This window comes from Poecilia reticulata, chromosome 6, assembly GCF_904066995.2.
Source record: "Poecilia reticulata chromosome 6, P_reticulata-male-v2, whole genome shotgun sequence".
Taxonomy (NCBI): domain Eukaryota; kingdom Metazoa; phylum Chordata; class Actinopteri; order Cyprinodontiformes; family Poeciliidae; genus Poecilia; species Poecilia reticulata.
Genome location: NC_088835.1, coordinates 32,641,884 through 32,657,555, shown reverse-complemented (window position 1 = coordinate 32,657,555; position 15,672 = coordinate 32,641,884). Strand labels below are relative to the sequence as shown.

The following is a 15,672-nucleotide window of genomic DNA, read 5'->3' as shown; positions in this document are numbered from 1 at the left end:
GAGGAGGCGCCAGGTTAGGAAGAGAAGCTGCAGGATCTTCAGAACCAACAGGTCATGATGCTGGGCTACTGATTATCCCTCTGTCTGGACACAGGACCAGTAGAACCAGTTTAAAAGATAAAATGAATGGTTATATGCCAGACATGGAAAACTGGGATGCTCTCCATGCCATGATGTTCAGGATTTAGGTCTCATGGCATCTCAAGGTGTCAACATGGCAGCCAGTGGGCTGAAGGAGGAAATACAGATTTATTTTGTAGCAGTTCAAGAGATACCAGCTTTTATCGCTTCGCAAAAAAATTAATCATATATATACATTTTTTTTGTTATAGTACCCCCAAGAATTTAAAATTATTTTCACCCCTGTATATATATATATATATATCAAACTGTCCCTGTTTGATTTACTTGGATTTATATTGTGTTGTTTAAATTTTCCCTTTATTTTTTTGACAAATGTTCATTGCAGCTGATGAACCGAGAGTTTTGCTGGAAATAAACATTCACGATAAAAACAAACCAAAAACAGCACAAACTTTACAACGTTTGGAACCAATAATAACGTTTAACACTAAAATATCAGCTATAATTCATAAACGACACCATAGTGACCCAAACCCACCATGGTGACCCAAACGACACCATGGTGACCCAAACCCACCATGGTGACCCAAACCCACCATGGTGACCCAAACCCACCATGGTGACCCAAACCCACCATGGTGACCCAAACCCACCATGGTGACCCAAACGACACCATGGTGACCCAAACCCACCATGGTGACCCAAACCCACCATGGTGACCCAAACCCACCATGGTGACCCAAACGACACCATGGTGACCCAAACCCACCATGGTGACCCAAACCCACCATGGTGACCCAAACCCACCATGGTGACCCAAACCCACCATGGTGACCCAAACCCGCCATGGTGACCCAAACGACACCATGGTGACCCAAACCCACCATGGTGACCCAAACCCACCATGGTGACCCAAACGACACCATGGTGACCCAAACCCACCATGGTGACCCAAACCCACCATGGTGACCCAAACGACACCATGGTGACCCAAACCCACCATGGTGACCCAAACCCACCATGGTGACCCAAACCCACCATGGTGACCCAAACCCACCATAGAGTTTATATGCAATAAAACAAATTCAGTTTTTACCGTTCAATATTATAAACATCTTTATTTACAAAACAACCACACACGACCCGTTAACGGGTCCAGAACCAGAACCAGACGGGTCAACGGGTCCAGAACCAGACGGGTCAACGTGTCCAGAACCAGAACCAGACGGGTCAACGGGTCCAGAACCAGAACCAGACGGGTCAACGGGTCCAGAACCAGACGGGTTAACGGGTCCAGAACCAGAACCAGACGGGTCAACGGGTCCAGAACCAGAACCAGACGGGTCAACGGGTCCCGTCCTCCTCGTCTCCACGGGCCGGTCCACTAGGACTCGTCAGAAAGACGCCGCGACCCGAAGTGACACGATTTCCTGCCGCTTCGCTGCGTCCGGTCGGCTGTCAGCCGGAAACTCGTCAGCCTGGGTCACCACGGCAACCTGCCACAGGCAATCAGTCAGCAGGCGCAACCAGAACCAGAACCAGAACCAGACTGTCAGAACTTGGATCTGCGGTCAGAACTTTTCTCCAGAACTCAGTTTGTTAAAAAATCTCCCAGAATTCCTCAGGGTTTTTCTTTTCAACATGTTTTAATGTTTTGGACAGAAAATTTTCGGTTCTGTTTACAGAAATTCTTTTAGCCTGAATCTGGACGGAACCAGAACCGGTTCTGTTGGGTTCTAGAGGTTCCCATCCAGCAGCTGCGTCTTCAGGTCTGCAGGACTGCCGACTGTGAACACGCGGTGGGAGGAGCTTCCCCGCTCCACCAAGGTTGCCACGGCAACGCCCAGGTCCAGATGGTTCAGGTAGCCAGGCGCCAGGCGCTCCGGAGTCGCCACACCTGTGTTGATCTTCACCTGTTGGAGAGGAAGAGGAGGCTGGAAGAACTGCATGCTGGGAGATGAGCCGTAAAAAATGGCAGACTTAGCAAAACAACTAAAACATGAAAACATTAAAAGGGCTGCAGGGGTCAGGGGTCAGAGGTCAGAGCTCGGTGGCTCACCTGGCACAGCCTGCAGTCTACCTGCGGGTATTCGTCTCGCAGCACCTGGCAGAAGGCCAGCGCGCTGGCGGCGCCGACCGTCAGGAAGCCGGTCCCCGGCATCAGCAGCTGCTCTCCGGCTCCCCCTGGAGGCAGAGCCACACGGAGCAGACTGGGATTACTGGGAGCTGCCCCTCCCCAACATGTTTCTTCAGGGTTTGTTAGAGAACATTAGAGAACAAACAGTATCTCTACAGTGGAACATCTTGTTGCCAATGGCGACGCCGTGTGAGATCGGTGTGAGAACTTTGCCACGGTTACCTGTGATGAAGGTGTAGCTGCAGGACGGATCGTCCCTCACCAGGGGGAAGAACGTCTTCCAAGAGACGAAGGTGCTGAACAGCAGCGCGTCCAAAACCTGCAGAGGACGACAGGCAGGATGCATGAGGACAGCAGGGGACATGAGGGACGGGAAGAACAGGAGAGGACAGCAGGGGACATGAGGGACGGGAAGAACAGGAGAGGACAGCAGGGGACATGAGGGACGGGAAGAACAGGAGAGGACAGCAGGGGACAGGGGGGACGGGAAGAACAGGAGAGGACAGCAGGGAAAGTCACTGTGTGCTGACCCAGTGCAGGTCCTGGAGGGTCTGCGTGTGTGGCGGGCCGCCCTGCCACCAGCTGAAGCCCAGGGCAGAAACCACGTCTGTCACCTTCCCCACCTGCTGCAGCAGCTGCTGCTTCGCTTGCTGCGCTCCGTCCTCTGAGCCTGGACACACGGAGAGCACGTCTGCGTGGTGTCTCAACCTTAAATCATCATGTTAGCATGTAAACGCGTTGATTTAACGTTAGTGTGCTAACACATTGATTTAACGTTAGCGTGCTAACACATTGATTTAACGTTAGCGTGCTAACACATTGATTTAACATTAGCATGCTAACACATTGATTTAACGTTAGCGTGCTAACACATTGATTTAACGTTAGCGTGCTAACACATTGATTTAACATTAGCATGCTAACACATTGATTTAACGTTAGCGTGCTAACACATTGATTTAACGTTAGCGTGCTAACACATTGATTTAACATTAGCATGCTAACACATTGATTTAACGTTAGCATGCTAACACATTGATTTAACGTTAGCGTGCTAACACATTGATTTAACGTTAGCGTGCTAACACATTGATTTAACGTTAGCGTGCTAACACATTGATTTAACATTAGCATGCTAACACATTGATTTAACGTTAGCGTGCTAACACATTGATTTAACGTTAGCGTGCTAACACATTGATTTAACGTTAGCGTGCTAACACATTGATTTAACGTTAGCGTGCTAACACATTGATTTAACGTTAGCGTGCTAACACATTGATTTAACATTAGCGTGCTAACACATTGATTTAACGTTAGCGTGCTAACACATTGATTTAACGTTAGCGTGCTAACACATTGATTTAACGTTAGCGTGCTAACACATTGATTTAACGTTAGCGTGCTAACACATTGATTTAACGTTAGCGTGCTAACACATTGATTTAACGTTAGCGTGCTAACACATTGATTTAACATTAGCGTGCTAACACATTGATTTAACGTTAGCGTGCTAACACATTGATTTAACATTAGCGTGCTAACACATTGATTTAACGTTAGCGTGCTAACACATTGATTTAACGTTAGCGTGCTAACACATTGATTTAACATTAGCGTGCTAACACATTGATTTAACGTTAGCGTGCTAACACATTGATTTAACGTTAGCGTGCTAACACATTGATGTTTTGCATCTGCAGTTTTATACTCACCAGTAAATTCAAGCACTGAGAACTTAAGCAGCAAAAATGGTTGAAGAAGAAATGGGACCTCTAGGTCACCATGGAAACCCACTCCCCCAACACCCCCTGTTGAGCAGAACTCCTGCTCAACATGCTAGCAGCTAAGCTATAAATCTGTCGGGACGGGACTACTTGGTGGAGCTGCTCCAGCAGAAAGACAGGACCTGGCAGGTGGTCATAATGTTCTGCTGGACTGATTTATTGTTCTCTTATTGCCGTTCACCAATAGAAGCATCATGCTGTGGGCCAACTCACCCACGTTTCCCACCACAGCGATGAGGTTGTCCTTGCTGCTGGGAGAGACGAAGGAACCGAGTCTCTCCAATCGGCCGCCGTCTCTGGAGATCACCGCCGCCTTGAACCCTGAAACGACCCTGAAATCTGTCTGTGGCTCTCAGCGGGAAGAACCGCGTCACGGGGGGAGATGATTAAACTCAGTTAATGACTTTATGCTGTCGGTTTGACTGAAGATGTGAGATTATAGAATATAATGTGGGATGTTTCCGGTTCCGGTTCGGTTGGTTTTAAATCGCTTAAAAACAAAAGATTATAAATAGTTCAGCCAGAAAAACTCATAAAAACTAAAATACACGATGCGCGAAACTGCGCTGAATAACCAAATATAATAATAATCATCATAATCATAATAATCATAATAATAATAATAATAATAACAACAACAACAACAACAACGACGACGACGACGACGACGACGATGATGATGATGATGATGATAATCATAATAATAATAATAATAATAATAATAATAATAATAATAATAATAATAATCATAATAATCATAATAACATACCTTTATCCAGCAGGGCTTTGACTATACCAGAGCCCACCGTCCCCGCTCCTCCCAGAACCAACGCGACCCGCTCTGAGTTGGACATGACCGCAGATGGACAAGCAGAGAAGGTTCTGGTTCGTGTGAACTGGACCTGAAGCGGACCGCTTCTGGGCCGCGGCGGAGCTGCAGACCGAGGCGGAGGAGCGGCTCCGCCCCTCTCGGGCCTCGGAGGGGCGGAGCTTAGGAAGCTTTTGTTCTGCTGGGTGTCAGGATGAAGATAAGACTCAATTATGATTTTAATTCAGTTTTGCATAAATCTTTTATTTTAGCTGTTGATTAAAAAAATACTCAAATATGTTTTTCACAAAATCTGATGTTATGCATTTGCCCCATTCCTGCTATTATTAGTGGTAATTATTACAATTATTATTAAAGATTTGATTATTGCTGAAGGAATCTGATCATTATATTTGTATATATTATACCGGTTCGACCCGTTTGGTTCTACTGCAGCATCAGCATAAATACATGACCTCATGTAGAGATCAGCCCGTTATGAATGAGTGAATCATGCAGAGCAGCGACGCAGCGCCATCTGGTGGACGGAGTTCAGCTGGACTGACCTGGGTGAAGTTTCACCTTCTTCAAATCAGACAAAATGGGTGTCAAACGTTTGTGCAGCAAAAATGTTCGTTTGTGCTGCTTTGGCTTTGAAGATATTGATGAAAGTGTAAAGGTCAAAAGGTCAACCAGCCCCTCAACTTTTATGAAATCCAACTTTCTTTATATCTTTAAAATTTTTGCTGCACAAACGTTTGACACCCATTTTGTCTGATTTGAAGAAGGTGAACTTCACCCAGGTGTTAAATGTCCGGTCCGGTCCGGTTCGGTCCGGTCCGGTCCGGTCCGGTTCTACCCAGGTAGTGAGCAGCAGCTGGTCGGCTCTCTGCTGCGGTTTGTAACAATGGAGAACCTCCAGGTTCTGGTTCTGATGTGTGAAGTTAATTTCTCGCCTGAACATAACGATAAAAGTTCAGCTGATTATTTCATTATTCTGGCACTTTTTAAAATGTACAGCTTTGGGATTTGGATGATGTGGTCAGCAGATGTAAACCACCAAACGCTTCATGTGGCGTTCAGTGGTCTGACCAGACAATAGACCCTTTTCACAGTGACGCCATAACAACTCGAAGAGGTGAATCTTTACTTCCGCTGTGATTTTGCCTCAGGAAACTTGACTGAAAAATTCACGGATACTCATTAACTTAAGAATATAATAAAAGGCAAGGTTAATAATAACAGCATTAAAGTGTTAGATAACCATCATTACTCATTGTCAAGCCATCATTCTCTAACTGTGTATATAATAAACAGCCTCCGATCGGAGAGTAAACCAGCTAGCAGCAGCTTTAGCCACAGTTAGGAAACACATGTGCTGTTAAAAGTTTCACTAAAATCACTGACATCTTCCAACACTGTTGTTAAAAAAGCATTTTAAATATTGATTTAAGCGCCATCTGCCTAATAATTTCCATATTCTGATGTGATTCATAATTTCTCCTTATTTTGTTGTCCATCTTTCTCAACAGTAGCCGACCAACAACCTGCCATATCTGGGATGATCCTGTTCCTCTGTCCATGGCAGGTTCAGCCAATCAGCTGTGGGACATCTGCTGCCTAGTCAAAGTATCCTGGGCCTCTTGATTTAAAAGGACAAACCAGTTCAGAGCCTCTCTGCTCCTGCAAGTCTCACTTCATGGATGGACTCACTACTGCTAGCAGCTGTTAGAAATGACATCTTTGTGTATCTATTAATAAATGAATTGATGTTGTTTCTGTAAAAACTATTGTAAATAGCTTCTCTTGATTAATCTACATATGTGCAACTTTTACATTTAAATTGCTTCTTTTTGTAAATTTTACACATCTGGCAACAAAGTATGTGGAGGAGAGGAAATGCTCAAATTAAAGCTGCTATTGTGGAACAAAGACATAAAGTTTGTGGCTGTTTCTTTAAAACATTATTTAATAATTATATTAAACACTGTACATGGTTACTACGTTACACAAACATAATTACTACAGTTAATTTAAGTCATTGATAGAGAAAATGTATTTACAAAAGACATCAATTTTATTTCAACATTATGTACTCAGGGTTTACAACTTAAGACAAACATGTTGGGTCCTTGGGGATGGCAGTCTGCAGTGAACTGGTTCCAGTCTGAACTGGTTCCAGTCTGAACTGGTTCCAGTCTGAACTGGTTCCAGTCTGCAGTGAACTGGTTCCAGTCTGCAGTGAACTGGTTCCAGTCTGAACTGGTTCCAGTCTGAACTGGTTCCAGTCTGAACTGGTTCCAGTCTGAACTGGTTCCAGTCTGAACTGGTTCCAGTCTGCAGTGAACTGGTTCCAGTCTGCAGTGAACTGGTTCCAGTCTGAACTGGTTCCAGTCTGAACTGGTTCCAGTCTGAACTGGTTCCAGTCTGCAGTGAACTGGTTCCAGTCTGCAGTGAACTGGTTCCAGTCTGAACTGGTTCCAGTCTGCAGTGAACTGGTTCCAGTCTGCAGTGAACTGGTTCCAGTCTGAACTGGTTCCAGTCTGAACTGGTTCCAGTCTGAACTGGTTCCAGTCTGCAGTGAACTGGTTCCAGTCTGCAGTGAACTGGTTCCAGTCTGAACTGGTTCCAGTCTGAACTGGTTCCAGTCTGAACTGGTTCCAGTCTGAACTGGTTCCAGTCTGAACTGGTTCCAGTCTGCAGTGAACTGGTTCCAGTCTGCAGTGAACTGGTTCCAGTCTGAACTGGTTCCAGTCTGAACTGGTTCCAGTCTGAACTGGTTCCAGTCTGAACTGGTTCCAGTCTGCAGTGAACTGGTTCCAGTCTGCAGTGAACTGGTTCCAGTCTGAACTGGTTCCAGTCTGCAGTGAACTGGTTCCAGTCTGCAGTGAACTGGTTCCAGTCTGAACTGGTTCCAGTCTGAACTGGTTCCAGTCTGAACTGGTTCCAGTCTGCAGTGAACTGGTTCCAGTCTGCAGTGAACTGGTTCCAGTCTGCAGTGAACTGGTTCCAGTCTGAACTGGTTCCAGTCTGAACTGGTTCCAGTCTGAACTGGTTCCAGTCTGAACTGGTTCCAGTCTGAACTGGTTCCAGTCTGCAGTGAACTGGTTCCAGTCTGCAGTGAACTGGTTCCAGTCTGAACTGGTTCCAGTCTGAACTGGTTCCAGTCTGAACTGGTTCCAGTCTGAACTGGTTCCAGTCTGCAGTGAACTGGTTCCAGTCTGCAGTGAACTGGTTCCAGTCTGAACTGGTTCCAGTCTGAACTGGTTCCAGTCTGAACTGGTTCCAGTCTGAACTGGTTCCAGTCTGCAGTGAACTGGTTCCAGTCTGCAGTGAACTGGTTCCAGTCTGAACTGGTGGATGACAGACGATGCTATACTGCAGTGAGCAGTTTGAAGCAGACGTCCCACCATGTGATCCACAGGATTTTCCCAGCTGAGCACAAACTTCCTTCCCTTCGTTTCCACAGCAGAATCAAGTTTAACCTGTTAAAAGGGATATAAAGTTATTATTCCTATGTTATTAATTTCCTACTGCCAAGTCAACAACCACAGGAAGACAAAGTATAAGAAACTTAACCTTCTAATTGTAATTAGCGATAAACTCAGCGGTCGTTACTTTTGTTCTAGGATCACACAGGAGGATGATAAATAAATTCAACAACTCCAGTTTATTTTTCTTTCCCCACAAAAGAATAATAATTCAGATAACACCAATTACCTTCATGAAGATTAACAAAACTTAAATTGTCCACCCTCAGAAAAAACAAAATATTCAGAAAAATAAGGGTAGGTTTCTTACGTTATAGCTTAAGGAAGCTCATTTCTTTTCCAGGAGAAAAAAATTACATTTCAATATACAGTTCAGTCAGTAAATTCAGTCAATGTGCACATAGTCAATTTTTTGGGAAAGATGTTCCTGAACAAATAGTTTGTGGAATTAAAAAACTAATTCGAGGTATTTGGCCCCCTTCTTGTTCAAAAAGCTCATCTGTTGTCCAAGCAAAATGTCCACCTCCAGCCGTCCCTCCTCTTTCAGGGCTTCAGTCCGAGGCACAAGATGGCGGCGGGGCCTCCTGCTTCCGGAACCCCACGGCTCGTTCAGATGTCGGCCATTAAAAACCAACCTGCATGCAAAGTGTTAACCGATCAGGCAGGTAAATGGAAATCAGCGAGATTCTTTCAATTACTTCTCATTAAAAAACAATTAGCTAATGTTAGCCACATGGTGACTAGCTAATGTTAGCTACATGGTGACTAGCTAATGTTGGCTACATGAGTAGCTAATGTTAGTTACATGAGTAGCTAATGTTAGTTACATGAGTAGCTAATGTTGCCTACATGGTGACTAGCTAATGCCAATATATCATGTTAAAGCTTGTTAACAAGAGTAGGCTACTAATTCTATCTATGTTCAAAAGTGGGTAGTACTGGTTACATTTACTTTAGTAACTTATTTTGGGAAAGTACTAATAAGAATAATTTAATGCACTGTACTTAGTATTAGTCTTTTTCTTGACTAATATTATTTCTACTCTTGTTTGATTGGACTGATTTAGCATAAAGAACTTTACTTCAGATAGGAAACCTTAGATTTCTGCAACATATGAGCTAATGTCAGTGCAAATGTGAGTATAAATACTCAGTATTTTATACACGTCACTGTTTATATGCTTACTGTTTATTGGCCTAATTTTCATATGTTTAAATATAAAACAGCAGGTGGAAGCTGCGGGGGAGCCTGGTGGGAATATGAAGCGCTCCCTGCTGGGAAATACCCGAAACACGTGACAATGTTTATCTTATCGAGGCTCCTCCCCCTCATCCTCTTCCTCCTCTTCCTCCCACACAGTGGCTAACATAAATATAATTAATGTCTTTTTACCACCAGAACTAAAGGAAATAAAGAGAAACTTTATTCATTTACATCCAGGACAGGTGGGTGGAAACAAAGGATGTTCCGCTCATGACCAGGAGGCGGCGCTGCCACCCATAAGTCTCCTGCGATCATCTAACACAGAAAGGAAGAAGAAGAAGATCTGCGAGGTCCAGCTGCAGGTGAGGTTCCGTTTCTGTTTGGACCCATGTCCGAACCGCAGCGCGGGTCCAGGACCGAGAAATGATTATTGCTGAAAGCCCAGCGGAGGCGAACCTCAGAATTAACGCCTTTGGGTTGACCAGAACCGAGCTTTTATTCGGGGACAGAACCGAACTTTCCTTTGGATCAACCTCAGAACTTTAAACGGCGCTGAAGTTAGCTTCCGGTTCGGTGGTTCAGTGGTTTAATGAATCGGGTCTATTTTGGATTATCTAGAGTTTAAAACCGAACCGAATCTGAACCGAACTTTTCTACCGGTCCTTCAGATTCATGAAAACATGTTTATGGTTTTAAACGGTTTCATTTTTCTGGACAGACATTAAATGAGCATAAACGGAGCTGAGTTTAAAACAAACCGGTCGAACTGGACCGGTCGAACTGGACCGGTCGGTCCCGTCCCAGTTCAACTTGGTGTTGATCTGCATTGATTCTGCTGCAGTTTATGAATGAAGAACAACTGGTTCAAAAACCAGAACCAAACGGTTTGTTTGGTGCCATTACGTCCGGGTTGGACCTGCAGTGGGTCCAGAGCAGCAGTTCTGGTTCTGATCCAATCTGGACCTCTGATGATGACACAAAAATACCCAGAATTTTACTACCATCATGTAATCCAGGTTCTGCCTGACCCGGTCCAAACCCTCAGATGGTCAGAACCGTCTTCAGGTTCTGCCCGACCCGGTCCAAACCCTCAGATGGTCAGAACCGTCTCCAGGTTCTGCCTGACCCGGTCCAAACCCTCAGATGGTCGGAACCGTCTTCAGGTTCTGCCTGACCCGGTCCAAACCCTCAGATGGTCGGAACCGTCTTCAGGTTCTGCCTGACCCGGTCCAAACCCTTGGCAGAAACATAAAGTAATGAGTAATAAACAACAGACGTCATAGTAAAGAAAAAGTTTTTATTCTTAAAATCTTATTTAAAAACTTTCTTAAAAACAGGGAATGGCCCTTTACCTCTGAATCACAACCTGACTTCAGCGTTCGGGGCGCTGAAGTTGGCTTCCGATCCGGAAATTCAATTAAGCCTTTTTTCTCCCCAAACACTAAAAAACTGACTTTAATAACTTTACACGTTTGGTTGCATTTAAACTTCTGGTTTGATTATTTCTGGATTCTTTTTCTGGCTGCTGATGACAGCTGACGGAGAGACAGGAAATGACATCATCACTGAAAATAGTTTTCATCATTTTCACAAGTAAAAACCTTAAAAATAAAAATGTTTTAAATAGCTATTTATTATGGTGGTGGCAGCATCATACTGTGGGAAGATGGGCAGAGGTAATTAAGACACTCAGCTGAGACGGAGGTCAAAGTTCATCTTACAGCAGCCAGAAATATGGTTCAGTTCAGAGCTGATTCATGGGTTGGAACGGCCTAGTCAAAGTCCAGACCTGAATGCATTGGAATCTGTGGGAAGACGCGCAGACCTGTAGGAGGTTCTGACTGACAGGAGGCTATAACAACACTCCACACTTTTCAGATTCAGCACTGGTTAGTGATGAATATTAAAGCCACGATCCTCCTCTTCCTCACGATGAAGGTCGACTCGCTGGGCTCCGAGGTCTGGCTTCCTGTACGAGGTCACGACCCCGCTCGGTTCCAGTTCTGGTTCTGATGTTCTTCTCGTCCCTCAGAGATGCGCGGTGTGGACCTGGTCCAGGCGTACGACCGGGTTCTGGAGCAGCAGATCCTGGGTCGGGGGTCGTGCCGGGCCTGTCAGGACGAGGCGTTGAGGTCAGAGGTCGAGGGCCTCCTGGCGACCTCCGACCCCCGGGAGCTGCACGGCCTGGGCCTGGAGCCGCTGCGGCTGATGGAAGAGGTTCTGGAGGCCCGGCCCGGTTCGGGTCTGCGCGGCCTGGCCCGGACCTTCGAGGTTCTGGAGCAGGCGGCGCTGAACCTGTACCTGGGCCCCTGGAGGGAGGAGTACCGGGTGATCAAGGTACCGCCGGACCCGGACTGGCGAACAGCAGTTACAGGATAATTACTATTAATTACCGATAATTACTGTTCAGACGCTAAAACGATTCATCTGTAATCATCCACATCTGCTAGATTTCTCCCAAATGTGAAAACATTTGAATGTTTTATTTAAACTAAAAGTAGATTTTTTCAGCGTTGAGGCCGAGCCGTGTTGTGAAGCTGCCTGGCCTGTAGGGGGCGCCCGATGTTCTTACAGGCGCTAAACTGAGAAAATGTTAGCATGAAGTTAGCATGAGCGTTTAAAGCTGTGGCGTTTCATCTCCTTCGGTCCAGATGTACTCCGGTACCTTCACCCACTGCGTCGCTCCGGTACTTTCGGCGCCGCAGACAGAGGAGGTGTTCGGCCTGCTGGGGTACCGGCCCGGCCCGGCCCAGACCCGGTTGCTGCGCCTGCAGCCCGCCGGCGGCCCGGTGGCGCCGCAGGAGCTGCTGCGTCTGGCCTGCGCCTTCTTCCTGGCCCGCTGCGAGTGTCGCCTCCTGCTGGCCGCCCTGGGGAAGCGTGGCGGCGCCCGCCGGGAGCTCGGCGTGGTGCGGGAGCGGCGACGAGGCCAGCGGCTGCAGGTACGGCTGCTGAACTTTGACCTCCGCTTTAACGCATCACCTGGTCTCCAGGTCTCGTCTTTATTTACTCAGATTCCCTTACAGGAGCTTCTTGAACACGAATTTCAGCTTTTAACTGAAAAACACTTAAAGTATTTATAGCAGCCGTTTCTCCAGAACCCAGTTCAGCCCGGTTTGCATCAGAACCTCCAGGTGGAGCCTCACCTGACCAGGTGGTTCTAAACCGTAACCGGCCCTTTAAATATCACTGACGCGATAAAACCGCTTCCATGGTTGAAAACATGAACTACTGCATTTGTTCTGTGAACACAAAAGCTTTTAATAATAAATATTAATCAGAGTCGTATAACTTCCACAGTGTTGATGTTTTTCTCAGTAGTAATGGGGTCGCATGCGGCGCCATCTTGTGACGTCATCAGGTAAGTCAAACCTTAAATGACCGAGTAACAAGCGGAGGGAGTTGATCAGAGCGATTTGTGTGATCAACGTTTGGAGGAAGAATCCACATGGAGTGATGAAGAGGAGGAACCGGCAGCCATATTTATCATTTCTTGATCCATAACGTTCAGGAAGTGACGTTTCTGTGAACGTCTGTCTCCTGATAACTAAATATTTCTGTTTTTTTCCTTGGGGGTTTTCAGTTCATGTCTGCAGAAAGAAAGCAGCAATATATTATATTAGGCTAATTAAGTTATTTACAGACCTTCAGCTTCCTAACATGGATAGTTTGTCTCATTTTTACACGGACTTGCAACAAAAGTTTTGAAATGATGAAAATATGGACACGCAGTTCGACTGCTACGTTTTGACTTACCCTGATTACATCACTAGATGATCGCCGCTCTACTTTTAATCTGTGAGAAATATTCATCATGAAAATCTTTTGTGTTGGCAGAATGAAAGCAGCAGTTTGTCTTTTCAAATCATTTTGTCGTGTCAGCGATAATTTAGGAGCTCCAGGTCTGGACATGATGGAGGATTATGGTTATGATGGTTCTGGTCCGGGTGGTTCTGAAGGCCCGGTTCTTCTTCTGCCACTGGAAGCGACTGAAGCTGGATGTTTGTCTGTGGGCAGGTTGCCGTCGACAACGCTGAGCGGCTGCTGTCCGTCCCGCAGGACGCAGAGGGACAGCTGGACCTGTACCGGGAGGACAGCACGGCGCCCCCTGGTGGCCAGCGGCGCAGTAACGGGCCGGTGGCGGCGCCCCGCAGCAGGCTTGGTCCGGTCGTCTCGCCGCCGCTGGAGGCGGACAGAGGGCGACCCCATGACCTCTGCGGCTGTCTCAGTGCGCCTCCGCTCGGTCTGCAGCGCTGCCTGGACTGCGGTGTCCTCCATGACGTCACTTGCGTCCGCTTGACCGACTGCAGACTGCAGCGCCACCAGGTGGAGCCGGCGAGCGGCGTCCCAGAGACGGGGCCGGAGACAGGGGAGGAGCGTCCCCGAGACGCCGTCCCCGAGGACACGGCCGCCCTTCAGCCAATCAGCTACCACTGCGAAGCGGCCAGCGCCAACCCCCACCTACTGTGCCTCACCTGCAGAGCCGTTCACGGCAGCACCTGCGTGGAGGGCAGGCTGTGCCGCTCGGCCCACCGGACCCGCCGCCTGGGGACGTGTTCCTGCGGGAAGTCCTGCTGCGGGACGCCGCGCGTCCTGTGCCTCTACTGCGGCGACGAGTTCTGCAGGGACTGCTGGTACAAGAACCCGCTGACCTGCGTCTGTGGACGCAGCTTCCACCTGTCCACCGACCTGTCCAGCTCCGTCTGAGGACCTCCGGCTCAATGAGCCGAACCTCGGTGCCTGAGAGAGCAACACGTTGCTGTGACTCTTACCTGCAGGTTGCCAGGTCTCCGTTGTGGATCCTGTTCTGTCGTCCCTGCAGTAAAATGTTCGTCTGTCTGGTTTTATCATAAAGACCTTTTTATCCTTCTGGGTGTTTTTAAATCTGTGCTCAGGAGGCCTGACTGCTTCTCAACAGCATTTAGCTAAGAGTAATTTAGCAAAATTAATGAGTCTGGCTGCGCTTGGTCTAACTCAGGGCTGGGCAGTCCTGGTTCTGGTCCTGGAGGTCCGGAGTCCTGCAGCTCTTAATGTCTCCCTGGTCCAACACACCTGGATCCAACAGCTGAATCACCTCCTTGGTGCAGGCAGGTTCTGCTAACGACCTCATGATTTGACTCAGGTGTGTTGAAGTGAGACACATCTAAAAGCTGCAGGAGTCCAAAACTGGACCAAACGCCCCAGAACTGGACCAAACGCCCCAGAACTGGACCAAACGCCCCACAGCTGGACCAAACGCCCCACAGCTGGACCAAACGCCCCAGAACTGGACTAAACGCCCCAGAACTGGACCAAACGACCCAGAACTGGACCAAACGACCCAGAACTGGACCAAACGCCCCAGAACTGGACCAAACGCCCCAGAACTGGACTAAATGACCCAGAACTGGACCAAACGCCCCAGAACTGGACTAAATGCCCCAGAACTGGACCAAACGCCCCACAGCTGGACCAAACGCCCCAGAACTGGACCAAACGCCCCAGAACTGGACTAAATGCCCCAGAACTGGACCAAATGCCCCAGAACTGGACCAAACGCCCCACAGCTGGACCAAACGCCCCAGAACTGGACCAAACGCCCCAGAACTGGACTAAATGCCCCAGAACTGGACCAAACGCCCCAGAACTGGACTAAATGCCCCAGAACTGGACCAAACGCCCCAGAACTGACTAAATGACCCAGAACTGGACCAAACGCCCCACAGCTGGACCAAACGCCCCAGAACTGGACCAAACGCCCCAGAACTGGACCAAACGCCCCAGAACTGGACCAAACGCCCCAGAACTGGACCAAACGCCCCAGAACTGGACTAAATGCCCCACAGCTGGACTAAATGCCCCACAGCTGGACCAAACGCCCCAGAACTGGACCAAACGCCCCAGAACTGACTAAATGACCCAGAACTGAACCAAACGACCCAGAACTGGACCAAAAGACCCAGAACTGGACCAAAAGACCCAGAACTGGACCAAACGACCCAGAACTGGACCAAACGCCCCACAGCTGGACTAAACGCCCCAGAACTGGACCAAACGCCCCAGAACTGAACCAAACGACCCAGAACTGGACCAAAAGACCCAGAACTGGACCAAACGCCCCACAGCTGGACCAAACGCCCCAGAACTGGACCAAACGCCCCAGAACTGGACCAAACGCCCCAGAA

General features: G+C 47.7%; 2 protein-coding genes across 5 annotated transcripts; one reads left to right on the top strand and one right to left on the bottom strand.

Annotated features, from left to right (window-relative positions):
• Positions 1–1,200: 1,200 nt before the first annotated feature.
• LOC103466843 (uncharacterized) lies at positions 1,201–4,960 on the bottom strand. The gene is made up of 6 exons (XM_008412719.3): positions 4,778–4,960; positions 4,222–4,329; positions 2,752–2,891; positions 2,444–2,540; positions 2,144–2,268; positions 1,201–1,997 (listed from the first exon to the last, which is right to left on the bottom strand). Exons 1-6 carry the CDS (start codon positions 4,860–4,862, stop codon positions 1,821–1,823), a joined length of 732 nt encoding a protein of 243 aa, XP_008410941.1. The 5' UTR covers positions 4,863–4,960; the 3' UTR covers positions 1,201–1,820.
• Positions 4,961–8,842: 3,882 nt separating this feature from the next.
• Positions 8,843–14,378, top strand: spata2l (spermatogenesis associated 2-like). Of its 4 annotated transcripts, XM_081608473.1 has the most exons (7): positions 8,843–8,972; positions 9,375–9,443; positions 9,535–9,602; positions 9,749–9,873; positions 11,544–11,848; positions 12,163–12,450; positions 13,526–14,378. In XM_081608473.1, the coding sequence occupies exons 5-7, from the start codon at positions 11,546–11,548 to the stop codon at positions 14,213–14,215; spliced, it is 1,281 nt and encodes a 426-aa protein (XP_081464599.1). In that variant the 5' UTR covers positions 8,843–8,972; positions 9,375–9,443; positions 9,535–9,602; positions 9,749–9,873; positions 11,544–11,545; the 3' UTR covers positions 14,216–14,378. The 4 variants fall into 4 exon arrangements, with proteins under 4 accessions (XP_081464599.1, XP_081464598.1, XP_008410938.2 ...); XM_081608472.1 differs by having other exon boundaries at positions 9,535–9,873; XM_008412716.3 differs by lacking the exon at positions 8,843–8,972 and having other exon boundaries at positions 9,143–9,873.
• Positions 14,379–15,672: the final 1,294 nt, after the last annotated feature.